Source organism: Lissotriton helveticus, chromosome 5_1 (genome assembly GCF_964261635.1).
Source record: "Lissotriton helveticus chromosome 5_1, aLisHel1.1, whole genome shotgun sequence".
In the NCBI taxonomy this organism is placed as follows: Eukaryota; Metazoa; Chordata; class Amphibia; order Caudata; family Salamandridae; genus Lissotriton; species Lissotriton helveticus.
This window is the reverse complement of record NC_136065.1, coordinates 352,351,688-352,376,557: the sequence shown is the minus strand read 5'-3', so window position 1 is coordinate 352,376,557 and position 24,870 is coordinate 352,351,688. Positions and strand designations below refer to the sequence as shown.

Here is a 24,870-nt window from a genome sequence, read left to right as displayed (position 1 = left end):
GTGAGACCTGGCCGGTTGGAAAGGAAGGTGGGCGGATCATTAGGGTTTTGAGCTGGGTTTAAGAAGTGATCCTGTCAATAGCCCAAAGGTCATTCCATAAATGGCAGCTAAAGTAGTATATTTGAGCGAGTGAGAGTTGTGGCAAGCAGCCAGGGATTGTGTCCGGGGGTGTTGCGGGTTAGTGGTCACAGCATTGTTCTGGCATGACTGTGGCAAGCCAGCTGGGGCTATGTATGGTTGGTGACAGGGGATGTTGGTTGTCCCTCAAAGAGCTTTGTTTTGCTGTAATGGCAGACCACAATGTGTATGTTTTGCGTTGGATTGTGCAGAAGTGGCCACAGTAGATGCACTGTGAGTCACCAGCAGCCAGGTGGTGCTGCCAGTGTCTGTTACGACCTCTGTTTGAGAATCTGCTGGTGCATGAGGAGACCAAATATGCGCTGTATTGGGGGTCATATACATTGGTAAAGGAGCAAGTTACCAGGATTGATTGGAAAAGGGGGCAGGGGATTTCCAAAGGTAATGCACATTGTGTACATGACTTAGAATAGCGCATGACATTCTGTAGGCAATATGGTGATGGTGGAACAGAGGCAACTTACTAAAAAGAACAAGGTAAGAGCCACAGCTGGAAATAGGCAATTGGCATTGACTAGGTAGAAAGAGTTAAAGGATGCAGCCAGATGGTGTGCCACAAGGTTCACTGCCAGTCATCTAACACAATATCATACCCTCTCCACCCCTTGCAGAACTTGACGAGGGTTGCCTGAATGTCCTATATCTCACAGATTTTCATTGACCTTCAGCACAATGGGCCCGTTGAAAGTTTGGGGGCCCCCTGCACCATAGGATCTGTGTGGCCTGTGTTACGTCCATTCAATGCATAAATTAAAAAAGGGGGTAAAGTTGCTGAATGTGAAAACCAGCAGAACTCTGAGTGTTAGCTGTGAAGGTGTCATGGAGTAATAGTAAGGACAGCAAGTGGTAAGAGGGGCAAATTGGAATTTTAAGGTGGTAAGGGCTGAGATTTCAGACTGAGGATTGTTGGGAAATATCAAAGCAGGGGTAAATGGCAGTTTTAATGTTAAAAATGTGCCAAAAGGTGAGGCCAGAAGAGAAAGAGGTTGATCCTGTTAATGTTGATGGGTGAAGAACAGAGTGGGATGCAGGGTGAATACATAAAAGGGCAAAGAGAGTGTGAGGGATAAAAATGATAAGCGTGATGAACTAAGAAACAGGGGTTGCCGGGTCTGAGGATGCTGTGAGGACAAATGAAGGTTACGGACATAGGGTATACATGTCAATAACCAACATTATTTTTTGGCTTGGGTTTTTATCAGAGGATATGGTTATGACAAATTTTTCCAAAGGGGGGGTTTCCTCCTCTGGGGGTTATCATGGAGATTGCCAGTGGTTTCGATGAAGTCGTTGGCTCTAGCAGGGGTGGGGTGTGTGAAAGAAGCCACAAGAAGGAATAGTGGAAGAGAGACCAATAATTCGTAGCTAGTGGATGATCTAGCTGTGACGATTACTTCAAATGGACACAGTATGAAGCCTTCAGAATATGTCATGGGCAAAAGTAGTCTAGGACATGGGTGCGTAGGAGAGGAGAAAGGTTGGTATTGTAGCAGAGATGCCGCTTTGAGACATTATGAGGAGGGAACGACTGGGTTCGAGGCTGGATTTATAGTTGCTTCTCCCTTTTGCCAGATCATGCTGGGTTTCTCCTAATTCCTCAGATACAGTTAAAGGTGGAATATTGGACACAATAGACTTTAATGACAGTGGAGTGCAACTTCTGAGGTTGTTGGGCCAAAACAGAGGGCAGGGGTTAAATTAGGGTATGTTGAGGTAAACCTGGCTAGGGTTAAAGCACAAGACAGCAGTTCTGTAAGGTTTAAATGAGGGCAATGCATGAAAAAAAGATTAGGGACAGGAGTATATGATTGTTTGTAAGGCAAAGGGTGCGCTAGTCCCGTGTTTCCCAAACTTTCAGGTCGCAAGTCGATTTTTGGTGGCTTGCGAAAGTTCAAGCAATAAATACAGATACCTTTACATTGGGTATTTATATGGTCCCATTTGCTGCTTTTCAAAGACAGAGGTGAGATGTCAGGATAGTCTTCTGACAAATTCCTGATTATTTTTTTACATGGAGATCAGTGTGTACAAACTCCTCCCACTTTGCAGTCAGAGAAAAAAATAAAGTCAATTATGTGACAATCTGGATGGGGAACAGAAAGTTAAAAGGAAAGGCTGTAGAAAATATTTTTTTGTAACAGGAAAGCAAAAATGAAGCACATTTGTTATAATTCGGAATTGTAATGAAAACAGAGATTTTATAGGACCAATACAAATCAAGACACTTTACTTAGAGATGCACCTAGAATAATTATTCACTTGAACTCGATTTCCACACATCATCATATGTGTACAATCACATTTTATCAGTAAAACTGTATGTCTGTACAAATTTAGGGGCCATTTAATTGGAAAATGTGCTGTCTGTAAATGACTGTGTGCTACCAGCCAATGCTTTAGTTACACAAAAAATTCACCTGCCTCGTATCCATTCAATTTAGCAGTACGCCAACGTTTATTTTTATAATAACTGGGGGCCTTATTTATGAGGCCTTGAGTCACTTTCACACCGTTGGTGCGTCACTTTTTGTGACGCACCAGCTGTGTAAAAAATGCGCCATGTTGCGTCATATTTACAAAGTGACGCATCTAGGTAGATGCGTCACTTTGTAAACCCCTGCGCCACATTATACCCGCACCAGATATCATGTATGCAGGGGGGAGCGTTCTGACGCAAGAAAGAGGAGTAGAAGTGACGCAGTGAAATCTATGACATTTCACTGAGCCACTTCTAGGACGCAAATGCGTCAATATCTTACGCCTGCCTCATGGCAGGCGTAAGACTGACGCAGGCACATTTCACATGGGACTTGCCCATGTGTAACGATCCATTGCTGGATTTGCATCACTTTTGTGACACGCTCCACTCCAGCAATGCGTCCTTTTTGCGCCTTCATATACGTCAGAAATACTGATGTATCTGTAACGCGATGATGCGTCATACTGTAAATATGACGCATCATTGGTGTCGCAGGGAGGGCGCAATGAAAAGTGACGCATCGCTATTTTCTTAAATGAGGCCTTGGGTCATCTTTCTTAAATGTTTCGGAAGTATTGCATCATTTGGGGTTATTACCTCCTAAAGCTAAGGATTACCATTGTTAGATTATTGAGAAAGGGATGGGGTGTTAGGTAAGGGTGTGTGTGTGTGTGTGTGTGTGTGCGTGCGTGTGTGTGCGGGGTGCTATGAAGGAAAACAGTTAAAAGAAGTTAGGACAATTAGCTGGTCAATAAAAGATTATCACGGGGACTTTGAGCAATGTAAATAGATGTGTAGTTTTCCGCGAGACAGGTTTTATGGTTGAATAGGGTTTTAGTTATTCTCTTGTATCATGGAGACCTTTAGTTTACTCTATACATCTGTGTCAGGGTATGACTTGTTGGTGAAGGCCCGTTTCATTCAAGCAGACTTCTCTGCAATCTTGCATTGTTTTTCGTGATTGTGCTATCCTTCCTCATGGCAATGGGTGGGCAAGGGAGTGGAGCATGTGGGTCTGTGAGGGCAGAAGAGATGGTGAGAAATGTCAGGAGGAAGGAAAGGCAGAACAGGGGCAGCAATTAGAGAAAATTACCTCATTCTCAGTTGTACTTTGTAGGCTTCTAGTGAACATCTTAAAAATATAGACAGCCAAAATGAACTGCTCAATACCACCGATTTTGCAGTGTGAGTGACACAGGCACTGTAAGAAAAGACTGCATCAATCTAGACATGAGCTATTGTTCCCAATGGTGCACCAGCCATGACCTCCAGTGACCTGTGACCCGGTGATGCATGATGATGCATGCTTTAGTGGCCTGGAAAGGCATGGAAAGGCACACTGGAATCGAATTAAATAATGAATAGATTTCCAATGGCTAAATGAGGACAGGCGCAAACAAGGGCGAACAAAAGCAAAGGGGATGGCAGAATAAATCAAGGAAGATAAATGGAGGATCTCTAGCGTAAAATGGACAGCAGGGCATATTTCATGAAAGCAGATTGTTTCTTTTTAAGTTTGAAAAGCTTTATTGATTAGATTAAACAATGTAAAACATGAGTACAATAGCAAGGAAGGAAACAACATAAGATAAATAAAAAATGATCGAAAACATTGCAAATGGAAAGATAAACCCCAAAAAGGGTTAAAAAATGTACCAATGAGAAATGCTTTTACAACTTTTCAATTTTAGGGGGGGAGGAGGAAAAACAAAAAAGAAAAGAGGGATTAAGGGGAAGGGAGGGGATAGAGGTGCAAAGTGAAAACATCATCACATAGCAAAAATTAGGCGAAAAACAATGCAAAAAAATAAGAGAAATAACAACTGCGGATGATCATAAGGAGCGTCTGGACAAAAATTCTGTTAAAGGTGACCATAATAAATCACGTTTTATCAATAGTGGAAGTGACGAAGCACATGCACGGTCCAATCTATGATGGTGACAGAGTAGATTCCACAAAGCATTATAAGCAACATTAGTAGTGTCTTTCCAATTAGCAGTGATAACTTGAAGAGAAGTAGCAATAGAAAGGTCAATGAATTTGCGTGTATGCTGCAGAACATTCCAAACTGGGGCTAAGCCACCCAAAAAAATGGTAACAATATCGAAAGGAACAACAGTGGACAGAACTTTGTTAAGTGTGGACCAAACCCTGGACCACAATAATTTAACTCTAGGGCAGAGAAAAAACATGTGAAACAAATCACTAGTAGAACAAGAACAAGACCAACATTTTCTGGAGTCAAGTAATTTGAATTTGTACAGGTCATTAGGGGTATAATGGAGTCGATTGTAAAAAAAGTAAAAGGTCTGTGTGGTGCTGGCAGAGCGAGAGACAGAGTGAATTTTAGACCAAATGGAGTCCCAGGTGAGCAGGGAAAAGGTGTGGCCGAGGTCTGATTCCCAAGTTCAAGGCGGGTTTTGGGCCTATTTGTGGGAGAGGGAGATAATAACTTGTAGATGGCCGAGGCCTTAAAAGGGATATGGAAGTTTGGTGGGGAGGCAAGTAAAGGGGGAGAAGGGAATGATGGGACATCCTGAAGAATAAGAGAGGATAATGTGGGAAGAAGGTTAGTAAAGGACGAGAGATATTTAGTGGAAATACCAAAGGAATCCTGGAGTTCCTGAAAGGTTAGTAAAGAGCCATTAGAAAGGAGATGTCTATAAGTAAGAATTCCTTTATCGATCCATTCCTTCCAGAAAAGTGCCCGATTGCGGAGTTTAAGAGATTTGTTTACCAGAGGGGAGTGTTGAAATGAAGGTCAGAAGATGAAGAGAAAGAACGAAAAAGAGCAAAAGTCAAAGCTTTAGAGTGTTTAAAGATAGGAGAGACAGACTTCTGAGGTGGCTGGGTAAGATTGGTAGCAGTAAAAAACGAGAAGGGGAGAAGTTGAGCCAATTCCAAAGAGCTCCAAGCCGTGGTAGGTGGGGGAGAAGAGTCTTGGAGAAAGGGCCAAATCTGTTTGAGAGAAAAGGCAGAGTGAAAGCGGGAGATATTGGGGAAGTTAACACCACTGAGATGTTTAGGTTGTTGGAGGCGAAGTAGAGATACCCTGGCTTTGCGCTTGTTCCAGAGGAATTTAGAGAAGACTCCATTGATAGATTTAAAGAAGAAATGGGGAACGGAGACAGGAAGCATGGAAAGGCAGAAGTTAACTATAGGAAGGAGCATCATTTTGATGGTGGAAAGACGACCCACCATGAAAGGAAGAGAGGGGACCAACAATCAATGAGTGAGGAGAGTTTCTTAAGAACATCAGAATGATTCAGTTTAATGGTTTCTCTAATGGTACTAGCATATAAGACACCAAGACATTTAATATATCCGGGATTCCACTCAAAGCCTGAGCCATGAAACATATGAGGAAGACAGTGTTTGTTAAGAGGAAGGACCTCTGACTTATCGATATTTAACTTATAACCGGAGACCGAAGAGTAATCCCGTAGTAAAGAAAAAAAAGCGGGAAGGGCAACAATAGGATTTGAAATATAAAGCAGGATATCATCTGCGTAAGCCGTGTATTTGATTTCTACATCTTTGTAGATGAAACCGGAATAGGCGGGGTATTGTCGAATTTTCTCCAAAAAAGGTTCCAATGCCAAAATAAAAAGGAGAGGGGACAGCGGACAACCTTGTCTAGTGCCTCTGTGGAGGGGAAAATAAGGAGATTGAGAACCGTTAACCCAAATGGAAGTAGTGGGAACAGAATAGAGCAATTTAATGTATTTGAGGATAGTGGGGCTAAAACCGTGCCAACGAAGTGCACCAAACATAAAATCCCAATTAACACGATCGAAAGCTTTCTCAGCGTCAAGGGTAATAGCCGCTATTGGAGTATCCATCTTAGCAGAAAGGTGCATAATATTGAGAAGGGTCCTCGAGTTATCAGTGATAGATCTACCTTTGACAAAACCGGACTGATAAATATTGACTAAATCAGGAACAACGGAGTTGATGCGTAGAGCTAATAGTTTGGCATATATTTTACAATCGGTGTTGATGAGGGAGATGGGCCTATAGTTTTTACACAGGGAAGGATCCTTATCTTTTTTGGGGAGAAGAACAAGCATAGCTTGAGTAAAAGAGCCTTTAGATTCACCGGTAGCAAGAAAATGATTAATTAATTTGAGCAAATAAGGAACCAAAACAGTTTTGAAGTGGAGAAAGAACCGTACCGTAAAGTCATCTGGGCCAGGCGTCTTATCTTTAGGGAGAAGAGAAAGAGCCGTAAGAATTTCTGTTTCGGAGATGGGGGCATCGAGGGAAGAGAAATCTACAAGAGGGGCGGAAGGTTTAGGGATAGAATGGAAGAAAGAATCAATTTGTGTAGCGGAAGGATTGGACTCAGGCGTGTAGAGGGTAGAGTAATATTGAACAAAACAGTCAAGAATTTTAGAGTCTGAGGAATGAAGGGAGCCTTGTGAGTCCTTGATCGTAACAATTTTAGATTTTTGTTTTTTGATTTTGAGATAATTCGCTAAAGCCCTACCAGCCTTATTACGACCACCATAGATCTTAGCGTTAAATTGGAGAAGCTGGTTAGAGGCAGAATCCCAAGATTGTTTGTTAAATTCCATTTTCGCTTTAATAAGGGAGGACAGAGAATCAGGAGAGTTGGTGGTAAAATAAAGATGTTCGAGCTCTTTAATGCAATTAAGATAAGAGGATGCTTGATCACGCGCCTTCTTCTTTTTATGAACAACAAAATCAATAATACAACCACGAGCAGCAGCCTTAAAGGCATCCCAAAGAAAGTGGAAATCAGAGGAGGTATTCAAGTTGATAGAACAGAAATCTTCCATAAAGTGTGTGAAATAATCAGGGAAGGAAGGGGTAAGTAAAAGTGAATTGTTAAAGCGCCATCAACGGGTCTTGGGAATAGGGGAGGGATAGTCCATATCCAGGATAATAGGGGCATGATCGGAGATCAGGATGGAGCCTATTTCAGAGTTAGTCATGAATTGGAAACCATGGTGGGAAAGAAAAATGTAATCAATACGGGAATGGGAGGCATGCACAGGAGAAAAAAAGAAAATTCCAACAAATCGGGGTGAGAAATTCTCCAGGAATCTATTAAGCCTCTAAAAGAGACGGATCTGTGTAAGGATTTTTGCATCTTGGTAGGAACATAACGTGCTTGGGATTTACGTTCCAAGAAAGGGTCCATCAATTGATTACAACCCCCCCTACAATCAAATCGTCAGAGGCAATGAAGGAAAGAAGGGAAGAAAAAACATTCCAGAAAGAATTATCCACCCCAGTGGGACCATAAACATTGCAAAGGGAAAGATGAACATCATTAACAGTGCAGTCTAGGAGCAACCACCTACCATTAGAATCAGCAGTTTCTTTATGTATTTAACAAGACAGAGATTTATGAAATAGAATAACAACACCATTTTTACAATTGACAGCCGGAGAACAGTAAACTTCCCCAACCCATTGTCTGCGTAACTTCGACAACTCATCAGCAGTAAGATGTGTCTCCTGCAAAAAGGCAATTTGGCATTGTAAACGAGCGAGGCGAGACACAATACGTTGTTTCTTAATAGGGTTGTGGAGACCCTTAACATTCCAAGAAATGAGTCTGAAACCTTTCATAAGAGGAGAGGAGAGAAGAAGGAGAGAAAAAAAAGTCCAGCAGCTATGAAGAGATAGAGGAGAGAAGATAAAAGAAGGCATATAGTAACAAGCCCAGTGAAATGAAAAGAGAGGAGAAAAAAACAGTTATGGGAATGAATGAGAGAGAGTAGGAAAAAACAATGCATTACTACCACTTTAAGGTGCAGAGAGAGAGAGAGATTGGAAGAAGAGAGAAGAGGAGAGGAGCCAAAACCATTGTACAAAATGAGAGAAAGGAGTAATGACGGAGAAAGGATGAAGGAAACGGGAAAACATGAGTAAAAACAAAAAGGAAAAGAAAGGGAAAGGAGAGGGTAGTGAAGAAAAAGGAAGTGGGAGCTAAACGCTGCCCGAAAACAGACAGTAGAAAGAAGGATGGCAAGGGAAACCAAAACGGTTCCAGCCATACAGAACAATTAACGGAGAAAGGAGACAATAAAGTGGGAGCGGGAGCAGCAAGAAAAGACGACCGCACAAAAGGGAAAATGTCAGAAAACTCGGTCTGAGGAACATGAAAAAGATAGACAAGAAGAAGAACAGGGAGTAAAAGAAAAAGAACCCAAGACCGAGCACGACAATATAAAACAAATGGAGGTGACTTACCAAACAGTTAAGCAAAAACAACAGCGAATTGGAATAATGGAGACAGAGACAGCACGGTACGATGGAAGGGCTGACAACCAAAACATAGGACGACGAACCTAGAAAACAGCGGAGACAAAAACCAATTAGAACATATGCAAGAAAACAAATAAACAGCCCAAGTATGGACAATAAGTGAAGTACAGAGAGGTAAACATGAGGAGACTAAGAGTCGCTTTGTTCCATGGAGTCTTCTCTGTGGGAGTGGATGAATCTGCGGAGATCTGCCGGATCCTCGAAGCTATAAGACCTCTCTTTGTATGTGACCTTGAAGAAGCAGGAATGAATAAGTCCGTATCTAGAGTTTATGGAGCATAGTGTAGGCCGCAGATCAAGCAATTCCTTTCGACGTGACGCAGTCTGTTTGGAGACATCCTGAGAGAAAAAAAGTTTATGGCCCGACCAAAGTAGTTGCTTGTGTTGTTTGGCTGAATGCAAAACAGACATGAGGTCGGAATACAGAAGGAAATAAGCAATGATGCCTCTAGGTTTTGAAGAGGAAGAGGAATTTTTTGGGCCAAGACGATGCGCCCTTTGAATATTCAGATCTACATGTTTAGGCAGCCCAACTATTGGTATGACTTGTGACTTCAAGAAGAGGATGATTTCAAGAAGAGGATGATTCTCTGGATTGCCTCATACCCCTCTCTAGCACCCTCAAACGCACCAAGAGAGTTAACCCTTCCCCTTGGTACACCCCTGAACTGAATGTTCTACGGAAGGAATGCAAGAGAACTGAACGCACATGGAGGAAAGACAAATCAGCAGACAAGAAAGAAATGTTCCGGTCCACCTTAAGAACTTACAAACTTGCGCTTCATAAAACTAAGAGTTCATTTTTTGAGGAAAAAATTAAAAACGCATCCTGCTCCGCTCAAGAAACCTTCACTATCCTAAAAGAACTTCTTCATGTCCCAGATCCCCCAGTAAAACCCACGGATCCTAAATCCGCGGAAAACAAATGCATTAAGCTGGCTACTTTTTTCGACGAGAAAATCCAAAAAATCCTTTCCTCCCTTCCTTCTATCGACAGCGGTGGCACAGGCTCAGACTGCCGCAACCCCCTTTCTTGTCATGGCCGGCACGTCGATTCCTCGGTACCCTCTCTTGACACTTTCGGTGCAGTCACCACAGAAGAGGTAGCCACGACGCTTGCCACAATCAAGAGTGGCTCTCCCTGCGACCCGGCCCCCCTACGCTTCCTCAAAAAAGTGGCCCCCACCATCATCCCTCCACTCACGGCCCTCATCAATGCCTCTCTACTGGAGGGAGAGGTCCCTCCTAGTTGGAAAGCAGCTGTTGTAAAAGGGCTCCTGAAAAAACCTTCATTGGACCCTCAGGACTTAGCCAACTACAGGCCAATCTCCCTCCTCCCAGGAAATGGCAAAATCACAGAGAAACTTGTGAACAAAAAACTATCTCTATTCCTGGAAGCGAACAACCTGCTCAGGAACTCCCAGACAGGCTTCCGCCCAGGCCAGGGCACCGACACCGCCCTCCTGGCGGCAGTGGAGAAGGCCAGAAGCATTTTAGACTCAGGAGGATCAGTGGCAGTGATCCTCCTGGACCTCAGTGCGGCCTTCGACACTGTCAATCACCAGGTTTTAATCCAGCGGCTGAGAGACACAGGAGTGAAGGGCACGGCCTTGAAGTGGCTTGCCTCGTTCCTGGATGGCCGCTCGTTCCAAGTCTGGGAGAACGACAGCCACTCCCCTGCGGTCCACCTCCGTTGTGGAGTACCGCAGGGTTCATCAGTAAGCCCAACGTTATTTAACGTTTATATGTCCCCGCTGGAGGAGCTGGTCACCCCGTTTGGGGTGACGATTATCAGTTACGCTGACGACACCCAGCTGGTGGTGACCCTCTCACACCCCAACCAAGAACCCTCCAATCTTCACGGCTGTCTTACGGAAATCCATGGTTGGATAAACACCTCCGCACTCAAGCTCAATGGGTCCAAGACCGAAATCTTGCTGCTTGGACAAAAAGGAGCCTCCCTGCCACCCAACATCTGGCCCGCCTGCCTAGGCGACCCCCCTTCTCCCAAAAACGAAGTTAAAAGCCTGAGTGTATGGCTCGAGAAAGATCTGACCTTCAGAGTCCAGGCAAAGAAAACAGCGGGAATATGCTTTGGACTCGTTAGAGCTTGTAGGAAGGTGCTCCCCTTGTTACCCGCTATCTCCCGGAAACTGCTGATCCAGGGCCTCATTTTGTCCAGGCTGGATTACAGCAACTCAATCTACTTGGGAGCCCCGGAAGCCACATTCAATACCCTACAGAAAATCCAAAACGCCGCTGCCCGGCTCCTAACTAACACCCCAGCAAGATCATCAGCAAAACCTGCCTTGAAGCAACTTCATTGGCTTCCAGTCTGAGAGAGGGTGGTTTTCAAGGCCCTCTGCCTGGCTCATAAACTCCTTCACAACAAAGGTCCCCCAATTCTCAAAAATTTCATTACCCCTTACGCAGCTACCAGGTCACTCCGGTCAAACCAAGAGAACTTCATCATGGTACACAGAGTGAAAAAAGCCAGGTGTGGAGGCCGCCGCTTCTCGGTAAATACTGCAAAGCACTGGAACAACCTCCCACGCAAACTAAGAACCGAACCAAACATTCTCCATTTCAGGAAATCTTTAAAAACTTTCCTTTTCCCATGATCCCCCTCTTCCTCCGCTGCTGCTCCCTCTTGATTCTGCAGGTTCTAGCGCTGGGATGCTCATGGGTTACTACGCGCTCTACAAAAACCTTAAATAAAATAAATAAAAATAAATGATGTCGGACCCTACTGAATTCTCCGGAACACCGTAAATACGCAGGTTATTGCGTCTATTTCTATTTTCCAACTCCTCGGTCGTTTTCTTGAGTACTTGAACTTCCTTGGTGAGGCTATCCACCTTGGCGACAACATCTTGAGCGTCGCTGATTTTTTGTTCAACGTCGGTGACCCTTTGATCTAGGCTGGACCATTTGTCGTCTAATCTCTGCAGGGTAGCAGTAGTATCCGCAATAAAGGGACGAATTAGACGAAGTTCCTCCATGAGGTCCTCAAGGGTGACTGGAGACGGAGATTTAGAAGGAGACGGGGGATCCGTCTGGGGACGCTTGCCTGTTGATGTGGGATCCTTACGTGAGGAAGAAGCTGCGGTGGAGGCTTTAGCGCCATGCGCCTGCTGCATGGTGACTGAGATGAGAAAACAGCGTGAGGTAAAGAGCAAAGCAGCCCACCATGCGCTGTGAAAGCAAGGCAAATTGCAGAAGTGGAGACAGGAACACCCGCAGTAGAGAACAATGTACCTCCGTGGTAGAGAGTAGTGCGCAGAAGTGAAGCAGTGACGCACCAAGCAGGCAGGTTCCAATGGAGATGTGAGGGGCAGGAAATAAACTCCAAAATTAGTGCAAGAACACCTCAAGGCACCTCAAAGAAAAGCAAATGCCTCCTGGAACAATAAAGGAAGACATATGGCAGTTGAGAAGACAAATGCAGCAGAAGAAGCAGTAGAAGGACGTTTGAGGAAAAACGAAAAAAATAAAGAAAAACAAAATGGCGGCCGGAACTGAAGCAGCGACATTTATGCAGAATTCGGCCCCAAAAGATGCATTGTCGCAGTCAAGAACATACCCGTGTGCTGGGGGGCAGTTCCGACATCAGAATCCGCCGTTTCCGACCAGAAACGCTGTCGGGAAGCGGGACCTCCGTAAATGAAGCGCCGCCGAAATCGCGGAGCTCAGGGAGGGGCAGCCATCTTGTCCGCCGCGTCGCGCGCTCTCCAGCAGATTGTTTCTTATACTTATTTTGAAAGAGTAGGGTATTGATTTCAACGGTGATGGGTTTCAACCGTAATGTAAATGTTTCTGTCCACTTTCTCACCTTTCGTTAGCGCATTATAGACATTCTTATCCACAGCTGCAGCCTTTGGAGGTAAGAGCAGTGGTGGTGGGTGGGATTTTGACAGACGACGACAAGTGAAAATGTATTATTTATTCAATTTACCCTTGTGGTCGCATGTCAAATCCCCCCAACCTGGCCTCACCACTCTTACCTGCACAGGCCGTGGCTATCTTATTCAATGATGTTAGTCTACTGCATTTCCCCTGTTTGAAGCATGGGGAGGGGAAAGGATGTGGCCTAACAGCTAGAGTGGTTGACCTCGAAGCTAGGGAACTGGGTTCGAGTCTCGGCAGGAACGCTCAACATCATGTGATTCTGGGCAAATCACTTATCTTCCCGTGCCAACCAAAAATGAATGTGTACATCTGTAACGTGACTGGTGCTCATTTACAGCGTTCTGATACCTTCAAGTCGAGTTTACGCTAAATAAAAATCTTTAAAAAAGGATCAAAAATGGTGAAAGACCTAATTAGCTTTCTGCTGAAGTCCTACATCAGCTTTTCAATGCAGGAGAAAACAACTATGAAATAAAATGAGCATCACTAATGGCAATAAAGTTAGGGGCTTATTTATGAGCCCTCGGGTCACTTTTTGTGATGCACCAGCAGTGTAAAAAAATACGCCTTGTTGCGCCATATTTACAAAGTGATGCATCTAGGTAGATGCGTCACTTTGTAAACCCCTTCGCCACATTATACCTCCGCCAGGTAAAATGTATGCAGGGGGGTGCGTTCCGATGCAAGAAAGGGTTGTAGAAGTGACACTGTGAAATCTATAAGATTTCACTGTGCCACTTCTATGATGGAAATGCATCAATATCTTATGCCTGCCTCATGGCAGGCGTAAGACTGACGCAGGAACATTTAACATGGGACTTGCCCATGTTGAATGACTCATTGCTGGAGTTGCATCACTTTTGTGACACAGTCCAGCAATGCGTCACTTTTGCGCCTACAGATACGTCAGAAATACTGATGTATATGTAACTGCTTGCGACATGATGCATCATACAATAAATATGATGCTTCCTTCATGTCGCTATGAGGGCGCACTAAAAAGTGACGCATCGCTGCTTTCAGGCAGCGATGCGTCACTTCTCATAAAAGAGTCCCTCAGTGCTCTGCCACATAATCATTTGAAAAATATTGTTTAAAGTTTTAGAGAAATAGTTATTCTAAGTGTAATTTGTGGAACAAATATGAAATCAGGGAGCTAATTCAAGCTGTGGAAAATTGCCTGTGCAAATGCCTTTTCTGTAAGCATTTTTGTAACAAGTGGTGAATTGTTGATTAATGATAGATTTATAATATAATCCCTTTCGTGTAGTAACAACCTGGCATTTATTTGACCCGGCGATTAGTGGAAATAAGCTGCTTAGCTTCAAGGAACTACAATAGTGATATGGTCGACCTGACAAGTGTTTAAGTATGCCCACCTTTATAATGCAGAATTCCTAATGTCGATAGCTGTTTTGAGCACCAACTCCATCTCAGCATATTATTTGTCTCTTGGAAATTCTGTTTAGGGAACCTACAGCTATCGGGACAAGAGATCTATGTGCACTTCCCCTGATGTCTTTTCTGATAACATGTGTTACATTAAGCCATCTAATATAGTCTTAGAGCCCGCCTAAAGTGTGCTCTACTGCCTATTAAAGGACCACTCCAGCTTTAAAGGCCCGAGCCAAAGGCCGTCAAAGCCCACTACAGAGGGCTCTAAGGCTATTAGAACATTCCACCCCTAGAGGGCAGAATCTTCTAATTTGTAACTGAGAGGCCTCATGGAGCCCAAGTGGTTGAAATCCCCTGGGCTCCGTGAGGCCTTTGTTCACAGCTGCTGCTGTGAACAAACATTGGAATGTTGATGCTCCGGGCTTCTACCGCACTCCATGTTTTTCAGTGGAGTGCTCAACATTCCAATGTTCTAACTTGTGTAGTCAGTCATACCATCTCATACTGAGAATATTGCACTCCTTGATGGTTAGGCTGCAGGTGCTTAGGGTCAACATATTTGTGTATCCTGGTGCAATAATCCAGCTTTCATTTATATGTTTTATGTTTGCACAGAAATTTAATAGGCAGTATTACTTTACCCAAATAGGACAGGTATTATGTGTGGAATCAATGGCAATATAATAGTTTTAAGGCAAGTCAATCCCTTTGTGGTTAACTGTATTGTGATTGCACGTCATATGGTCTCAAAGAGTTAGATTGATAAAAAAAAAAATGTATCATCTGCATTTTTGCTCCAGGAAGTGATTAGTTGTTTGTTAATAAAGAAAACTATACCACGGCTAAGAGACACTCAGGTAGCCTTTTTGTTAAAATTGTCACCTATGCTACATTACTTGGGTCGAAGGATCTAAGCCATCTGGTTGAGGATTGATTGGCTCTAGTGATGTATTTTGTTTCTCTCTTTATTTTATATTATTTATTTAGTTTTCACATTTAGAATATATGATATGATGCATAATGCTTATTACATGTATTTACTTTTTTATCACCTTAGTATGTATGACCTTGCTGAAACCTCAATCAAAATAAAGGGGTGGTTGCTGTTATTTAGGATCTTAGCTGCCCATCCTCTGTCAAATTAGGAAGCTATTTAAAGACAATACTTTCTAAAACCCTCAATAAGATGGCTAAATAGATTAACGTACCTACTACCCCCCAACAGCTCCATGTACCTGTATGTGTTGGGTTCTCAATAATGCGTATACTCTATCAGTATAATTGGTATGTGCCTTATCGATGTTCAGAGTAGCACAGTGAAGTAATGGAGACATGCGTTTGTGACTACTGTTCGGAATTCTTATTGCTTCAAAAAGTAAATGGAAATCTGACACTTCTTTTGTTGTACAAAGTAGCTGAGTGGTTTGTAGTGGCAGGTTCTTTCTAATGCCAAGTTGTCCTATGATGGTCTACATGGCCTTAACGAATGAAAATGACATGTTGTAGAATAAAATTAGTGAAAAAAGGAATGTTTGTAAGCTGGAAGTCAGAGCTACAACCCAAATGGATCTACTCAGCCTCCCATTCTGGAATGGTTGGTTGAATTTAAATGAGTACCATTGACTTCCCTGATAGTGACGTTTAAAATCCCATTCGGTATAGGTTACTGTGTTTGTAGGGCTAAATAGGTGCTCATTATTGTTATTCGATACTATATGAGATGTTGATGCTACTCTTGCTGGCTGCTAAGACGTGAAATGATCATTACTCAAAGTAATCGTAAGACCAAGTGACATGTCTTGCTTTGTCCTTTAGATTGACCAGCCAGTCTTGGGAATGCCTTCCAGGGATTACTATTTTAATGGAGGAAATTATCAAAGGGTAAGTAAATATTGTAGGTTACTTTAATATAGCAATGGTGTAGAAGGGAGACCCATGCTCTCTAATTAGTTATGCAATTTTTATGCAGAACAACACTTTCTCCATTTATATTTAGGTGTATGTCAGTGAAATGGTGGTGATGTTTACTAATTAGCCATAACAGGAGCATTCAGAACTCCTGTATTCCAACCACTCAATAGATCAGGACAGCCCTATTCGGTCATTATTTGAGATATCAACATATGTGTCCATCATGTGTCTGTTTTCAGAAGACTTAGAAATGCCTTAAGTGTATGATCAAACCGAACCAGCTGGAAAATCTATGCACTTTACATTTTGTTAAGCTTTGTAGAGACAATATCAACTAAATACATTTTCCTGCTTATTTTGATTTAATTGGGGACATTATTATTTCGCTGTGAGGTAAAACGTGTCTACCAACGCAGGATAACAACCTTGCTTGGGTGAAGGTGAATGTCAAACAAGGCAATGCTGTAACTTTTGAAATGGAAAATAGTCATCATTATCCGGGTGAAAGTATGAACTGAATGCCCATCAACGTCCACAGCTTTTCATCTGTCCCTTCAGCGATATGCATCCGTAACTAATTACCAGACTTTAACAGACCCCATTTCTGATCATCCTTACCCATTGTTGAGGGCCATGTGCACCAAAGTGGCTCCCATCTTTCCTCCACATTGCACAACGTCTAACACAGGCGAAGGTTCCAGGATGCTTTTACAAACACCCTATCAGATGAAGAAAGAACAAGGCAAACTATTCCTGAGAATTGAAATTCTACTGGGGCATTTGCTACAGCGATTGGCCCTGTAAATAAGTATGTAAATAAGTAAGAGGACATAATGTTGATATCAGATGCCCACTGGATTGGGGGTTTGATTATGGTGCAGTAATTCTACTTGCCAAATAGGAGCTCGATCCGCCAATACATGATGTAGATGCATATTCCACCGATGCATCTATAGACAGCTGAGTTCCAATCATTAAACAAATATATATAGGCAGCTGTGGGGAGAGAAAGACACAAATTATAGCATTCTGGTGCTCACAAGGGTCCATCAGAAGGCTGAGTCTGTCAAGCATTGAGACTGATGTCGGCGATTAACAGGGTGAAGAGTGAAGACACAGACTGATATTTTAAGCTATATGAAGGACAGGAGGCATCAGAGAATGGGATGAAGCAAGTATAGGCAGCATTGGATAGGTCACTATGGGACAGATATATGAACATACCGAATAGCGATTACCTAATTAGATTTTCTGTGAAACGCAATGAGGTAATTGCTATTCCAAATGTATGAAACATAGAGTTTTATTTAGCAATTTCTAGGGGGTCGCAAATCGATCTACCTCATTAATATGAATGAGGTAGATCTGAGGTAGATCTTAACTTGTGACCCCACAGGAAAAGTGCCCCATCCGAATACCAAATCGCAAACCCATTTTGCGATTCAAAAATAGGGATTGATACATGGGAAAAGCCATTTTTTGCATTCACAAACGGGCTGATACTGTGAACCGGAAGGTTTGCGAACTCAAAATAGCTACATACATGTGGCCCTATGTGCCATAATGAAAATATAGATGGTGTTGCAATGAGTCCATAATATAGATCATGGCAGGTTGTGGTCCAAATTAAAATTGTTGCCCTACTGGTTATAATGCATGATTCCATGCCAGTGCAGCATGTTTTTACCCAACCATTGAGGGCAAATGGGAATATGGACCAGTTGTTTCAAAGGCAAGCACAATCCCTTCATAACGTTAGTGATGACAGCAATAGCTGTCAGTTTATAGGTGAACATGCTGTGTTGAACCTTCTTCATCTGCCTTTTGTGCATCTCTTGGGATTTACATCCTTTACATTTGCATGCAGCTGAAGATGCTTCTGCCTCAGATGTTCAGGTTGAAACAACTCCAAGCTTCACCCCTTTGCTTAGCATCCACCATTGTAGCTGTTTCTGTACATCTGCCTCTTATATGCCTGATTTGGTGAAAGGACAGAGCCCTCCTAAATGGGTGTGGACTACAACTCAACCACTGGAGGGCACTTGGAAGTTCCAGCTAATGTTCGGCAAAAGCCAGGGGTGGCAGAATCCATTTGAGGCCACGGGGCACAGATCTTTCTTCCCTTGACCATGAGGGATGAATCATTTTAGCAATGATGTCCCATGGCCTGCCCTACTATAGCTACTGATAACTGAGCACAAAGTACACCCCTTGAGCACTTGACTTTCAGGATAGGGAGGTGACCATTCCAGTGCTTACTCATGCAAGTCACTAGGGGTGAGGTTGTAAGTGCCTCTGTTGCACAGAAGTGGTCATAATTTCTGGTGAGGTTGAGGCACAATAAAAACCTACCAGCCAAACACAGGTGAAGAGCCCACTCACAGGTTAACTGGTAAAGTCTCAGGAGTCTGTCTGGAGAATAGAACTGTCACCGGAGTGTGCACTCTGGGGTCCCCTGTCACATGATGCTGGGTGTCAAATGGTCACTTGGGGTGCCTTCCAGTGCAAGTGTGGGTTCTAGAGTTCAGTCCTTCTGTTATACTGCTTTGCCACCCAGGGATTGTTGGCTCCCCATGCTCTGTTCAGTAAACCATTGTAAAACAAAACAAAAGATAGCCACAAATGTCCAACATGTTTAACCCATTAACCGCGGCTGTTTTTTTGCGGCAGTGCGGCCGTTTTAAAGAACGGGCGGGGCTGCGTCGGCCGTTGAACGTGCGCAGCACCAGCCAGGTAGTGCTCCGAACGTCCGACGGCAGCACTTAACGGGTTAAAGCAAAATAGCCAGAGAGCAATAAAAATGATGCAAGCCAATGCTATTTCCACGGTTCCAGAGCTTCACTGTTATGTACCCCAACCTAGGCCTAAGTAGCAAAATGACCTTGCAACTACATTTGTCCTAGCTTGCGATGCATAACAGTTCTAGCACTGACCTTTTATCAAGTTATGTGCTGAATAAATGTCGATTGTTTTCCTTGAAACTAGACTCATTTATTATGCATGAGGATTCTTAGAAAAGTCTCCTGCACATGATGTACATAACAGGATTAGCATACTCAGTATAAAAGTCATAGTCATCTTCATCCAAGGGCGACAGAACTACTTTGCATAATTGAAAGTATTAATGTAGACTCTTTTACATAATCGTACTCACAACATATCGATTGTGGCTACCTTTGTGATATAAAAGAACCCTACCTTCCTTAGATTAGCAGAGGAGATGCTTCCACGTTGACACAAGACACTGATGTCCCGGCCTGCTGAAGCTTCAACACGCAATGGTCTGACATCCCTTCCTGGGTGTTCAACTCGATACAAGATGGGGTCCTTCATTCTCTGAAATCTGGCCAACAGTTATGGCATAAAAAGTCAACAAGAATACTTGCATCCGTTTAAACCTCAAAGAAACCCCTAGTGCCACAGTTATCAGTACAGAATCACAAGAATATTATCCAAAAAGGCAAAGTATAGTCTTAAAAATACATGATTTATTTAATGCAATACATTGTTCCGTACAAAAGTACCATAAAAACAGATTAAAAACGTATCATTTTCATAAACACATAAAAAAAGGAAAAACAGGTTGTCGACGCAGCGTTTCGGGTTTTGGATTTTACACCTTCAGGACAGTTTTTCTCCAGTAATTTATTTTTTACACAAGGCACCACCGTGCATTGGAGCTCACACTTCCAATTCTGGGGTCATGGAGTCTACTTCAACGACCATTATCGCCGGAGGCTGTACACTCGGAGCAGGGAGGCCGCTCTCTCGTTATCAGATGGTAAATTGAAATACCACTGCAGGAGGACAACCCCTGATATCTGTGCCAAGATGAGACATGCCCTTATCCAATCACGCATGTAATTTCAGCCCTCAAAATTGATATCGTGCCTTTTACTAAATACAGACAACGGTGGCTCCAGTGTACACATATACACTGTCCAAATTCGAAAATGATAAGGTTGTTTTTAACAAGAAGGATATTAATCTCCTATAATTGATGAAGTAGACTCCATGAACCCAGAACTGGAAGTGTGAGCTCCAATGCACTGTGGTGCCTTGTGTAAAACAAAAATTACTGCAGAAAAATTGTCCTGAAGAAGGTGTAAAATCCAAAAACTGAAACGCTGCGTCAACAACTTGTTTTTCCTTTTTTTATGTGTTTATGAAAATGATAAGTTTTTAATCTGTTCTTATGGTACTTTTGTATCAGAACAATGTATTGCATTAAATAAATCATGTATTTTTAAGACTATACTTTGCCTTTGGATAATATTCTTGTGATTCTGTACTGATAACTGTGACACTAGTGGTTTCTTTGAGCTTTAAACGGATGCAAGTATTCTTGTTTACTATTTACGCCATAACTGTTGGCCAGATTTCAGGGACCCATTTGTTTCAAGCATTTTCCTCCTTGTCCCTCATTGGATTTCTAAGGAGACCTCCTTTTCTTTTTCTAACGTCCTTCGTTCTCTCCCATCAGGTAATGGGGTTAGCTCTTTCGTAGGGGTTTCTTAGCTTTACGCCCATACATGCTTGGTGCACTTAGGTAGGGTCCGCATCATAGGAGTATGCTTGATTACTGTCATGTTTATATGCCTGCATATATTCACTGTTTTAGCACCATGGTAGCATTCTACCTTCCATTTACTCTGCTGGTGCCTGTAATCTTTTACATTTGCTTCTGTCTAATAATTGTCACAGCAAATATGTTTTATACTAGAATGACACTGATTCAGTAAATGCTTATTGAAAATGTCCCCACTGTTTATTCTGTGTATCTCTCTGAGCCTAAGTGAGCACGATTGACAGTGCGAAAAGTACTGTACTGTTTCCACCATCCCTGAAGGAACAACGGTTGTCATGTTTGATGGTTGTCAGAAACTATTCACCCCTTGGTAAGGTTAGGGGGCGTATTGTGGCACAGTGAGCTAGCAGGTCTAAAGGCTAACTTATCCTTTAAGGGTGTCCAGAATCAGTCTAGACACCAATCCCTTAGTTTATGTTACCTATAAACGCGCAGATCCTATCTATTTTTGGGAACTACACGACATTGCGCCGCCAACGTTGGTTTGGTTCTGATTAATTGTATCATGAAACATTAGCATTCATACAGTTTCTAATCATGTATAAATAATTTCATTTTGAGGTCACATAAACATTCAAAGGATCTCCAGAGACAGCAGATATTGTCTCAACAGTGAGGTGCCACTACCCCTTCAAAAACTGCCCGGAAATTGTTTAAAACGTGTGACAAAGTGTTTAAAGCTCAAAGAAACCACTAGTGCCACAGTTATCAGTACATAATCACAAGAATATTATCCAAAAAGGCAAATTATAGTCTTAAAAATACATGATTTATTTAATGCAATACATTGTTCTGTACAAAAGTACCATAAAAACAGATTAAAAACGTATCATTTTCATAAACACATAAAAAAAGGAAAAACAGGTTGTCGACGCAGCGTTTCGGTTTTTGGATTTTACACTTTCTTCAGGACAGTTTTTCTCCAGTAATTTATTTTTTACACAAGGCACCACAGTGCATTGGAGCTCACACTTCCAGTTCTGGGGTCATGGAGTCAACTTCAACGACCATTATCGCCGGAGGCTGTACACTCAGAGCAGGGAGGACGCACTCTCGTTATCAGATGGTAAATTGATATACCACTGCAGGAGGACAACCCCTGATATCTGTGCCAAGATGAGACATGCCCTTATCCAATCACGCATGTAATTTCAGCCCTCAAAATTGATATCGTGCCTTTTACTAAATACAGACAACGGTGGCTCCAGTGTAGACATATACACTGTCCAAATTCGAAAATGATAAGGTTGTTTTTAACAAGAAGGATATTGATCCCCTATAATTGATGAAGTAGACTCCATGACCCCAGAACTGGAAGTGTGAGCTCCAATGCACTGTGGTGCTTTGTGTAAAAAATAAATTACTGCAGAAAAACTGTTTATGAAAATGATAAGCTTTTAATCTGTTTTTATGGTACTTTTGTACAGAACAATGTATTGCATTAAATAAATCATGTATTTTTAAGACTATACTTTGCCATTTTGGATAATATTCTTGTGATTCTGTACTGATAACTGTGGCACTAGTGGTTTCTTTGAGCTTTAAATGCATGCAAGTATTCTTGTTTACAATTTATGCCATAACTGTTGACCAGATTTCAGGGACCCATTTGTTTCAAGCATTTTCCTCCTTGTCCCTCATTGGATTTCTAAGGAGACCTCCTTTTCTCTTTCTAACGTCCTTCATTCTCTCCCATCAGGTAATGGGGTTAGCTCTTTCCTAGGGGTTTCTTAGCTTTACACCCACATACATGCTTGGTGCACTTAGGTAGGGTCCGCATCATAGGAGTATGCTTGATTACTGTAATGTTTATATGCCTGCATATGTTCACTGTTATAGCACCATGGTAGCATTCTACCTCCTATTTACTCTGCTGGTGCCTGTAATCTTTTACATTTGCTTCTGTCTATTAATTGTCACAGCAAATATGTTTTATACTAGAATGACACTGATTCAGTAAATTCTTATTGAAAATGTCCCCACTGTTTATTCTGTGTATCTCTCTGAGACTAAGTGAGCACGATTGACTGTGCGAAAAGTACTGTACTGTTTCCACCATCCCTGAAGGAACAAGGGTTGTCATGTTTGATGGTTGTCAGAAACTATTCATCCCTTGGTAAGGTTAGGGGGCTTATGGTGGCACAGTGAGCTAGCTGGTCTAAAGGCTAACTTATCCTTTAAGTGTGTCCAGAATCAGTCTAGACACCAATCCCTTAGTTTATGTTACCTATAAACGCGCAGATCCTATCTATTTTTAGGAACTACACGACATTGCGCCGCCAACGTTGATTTTGTTCTGATGAATTGTATCATGAAACATTAGCATTCATACGGTTTCTAATCATGTATAAATAATTTCGTTTTGAGGTCACATAAACATTCAAAGGATCTCCAGAGACAGCAGATATTGTCTCAACAGTGAGGTGCCACTACCCCTTCAAAACCTGCCCGGAAATTGTTTAAAACTTGTGACAAAGTGTTAACGTTTTTGAGAATGAATCTGGATTCAGTAGCAAGGAGAATCAGAGTTCATTACAAAGTAACCCATTAATTTTTCACTTTGTAAGAATTTGCACAAAGTCTGCGCACAACGTCCCTTCTCAAGAGGACTTCACATCCTAGCTGGAGATTTCCTAACATTCCTGCCCCACTATGAATATTTTACACATGAGGTAAAGAAGCAATAGTGTCAGGATTGGGAGAAATAAAACCTTCAAATCTAACCTACCATAAACTCATTTCGTTCATTGGTTTCATCTGAAAGAGAAATATATTGAGTAAACGTGATGCCACTGCTCCGTCTCCAGCTGTCTCAACAGCAGTTCATCCCGTTTTAGTCTCATCCGCTCCTGATTAGCTTCCAGTTCTTTATGCTGTTCATTAAGCCTTGCTGGATAGGTCTCCCTCTTTTGTTTCACTGCATACTCTTCGAAGTACTCAGCTTTGTTTGAAATCCAGAACATGGTAACTGGTAGGCCTGGGCGGTAAATTCTGTTCCGCTTGCGGAATTTGGGCAATTTCGCATTCCGCGGAGAACGCGAAATTGCCCAAAATTGTGCGTTCCGCGACTTCGCAAAATATTTTGCTTGTTCACGTTCTCAAAATGCGTGTTCGCAAGATATTTTCCCCCAAGCACGCAAACAGCGATTGCGAACAGGAAAAAAACATTGCGAACAAGCAATCCCATGCGTTTGCGGAATTTCTGCGTGTTCGCAGAGAGTTTTTACAGTTTCACTGAGAATTGCGTAACGCGAATTCGCAAATTCCGCCCATCCCTAGTAACTGGGGACGATAGGTAAAGCCTCATCCGGAAATCCTCTAGCTTAACCACCCACTTGCAGCAGCCGACAGCCCTAGGACCTACACAGGAATTAATCAATTTGATACACTTTCTCTCAATGCAAGTAAAAAACGAGTGGGAACATGTGACAAGTAGAAATTTGTAAATAGCTACTAATGAGAAGATGACAGAATGTTCTTGTTTGTGTGAGGGAATTTGAGAAGTCCTTGAGAGAGAAATACAAGTAATATTAACAAGAGATGACTCTTATTTTCTAAAATCTTCAGTTCATTGAGTCGATTTGAAAACGAGGCTATACTTCACTAGCACAGTTCAATAAAATGTGCATTATACAGCAAGGAGTTACACAACCATAGTACATTTAAAATGCAAGCAAATGTGCAAAATGTTAGTGGTATTCATTCTTGTTTGGAATTACATTGCAAATGATCAATAAAATACAACAGCACATGTTAAAGGATGCATGAGCATTTCAATGTAAATGTATATCTATTAGAGGCATAGATACTGGCAGCTTCACTTTTGCTTCATCCAAAGTGGTTTGCTCCTCTCCAGACCAGGCACAGTCTTTGGGCCTGATTTAGAGTTTAAGATTAAAGCGTCATGCACACTTAGCATGTTCTCCACCCAGACTGCATTACAGACTGGGTGGAGAACATGCCCAAGCCCCCATTACCTGACTGAGCATCAAACCACGGTGCTCAGACCAATCACAACTCTGCATTGCAGATGTTGTGATTAGCTCAGGAGAGACTGGGTGCTTCCTGCTTACTCTTCGTCCCGGACGCAGAGGAGAGATGACGTGGGAGAGATGTGGCAATAAGTAGTGTTTTTTTTTTACTTTTCTT

At 42.4% G+C, this 24,870-nt stretch overlaps 1 protein-coding gene across 2 annotated transcripts in view; it reads left to right on the top strand.

The window, feature by feature from the left end:
- The window catches only part of MMEL1 (membrane metalloendopeptidase like 1), a 963,690-nt gene that overhangs the window by 746,738 nt on the left and 192,082 nt on the right, over positions 1-24,870 (top strand). For both annotated transcript variants that reach the window (XM_078640928.1, XM_078640929.1), the window contains exon 8: positions 16,038-16,103. In XM_078640928.1, the coding sequence (XP_078497054.1) occupies positions 16,038-16,103 (66 nt within the window). The remainder of the gene's footprint in view (positions 1-16,037; positions 16,104-24,870) is intronic.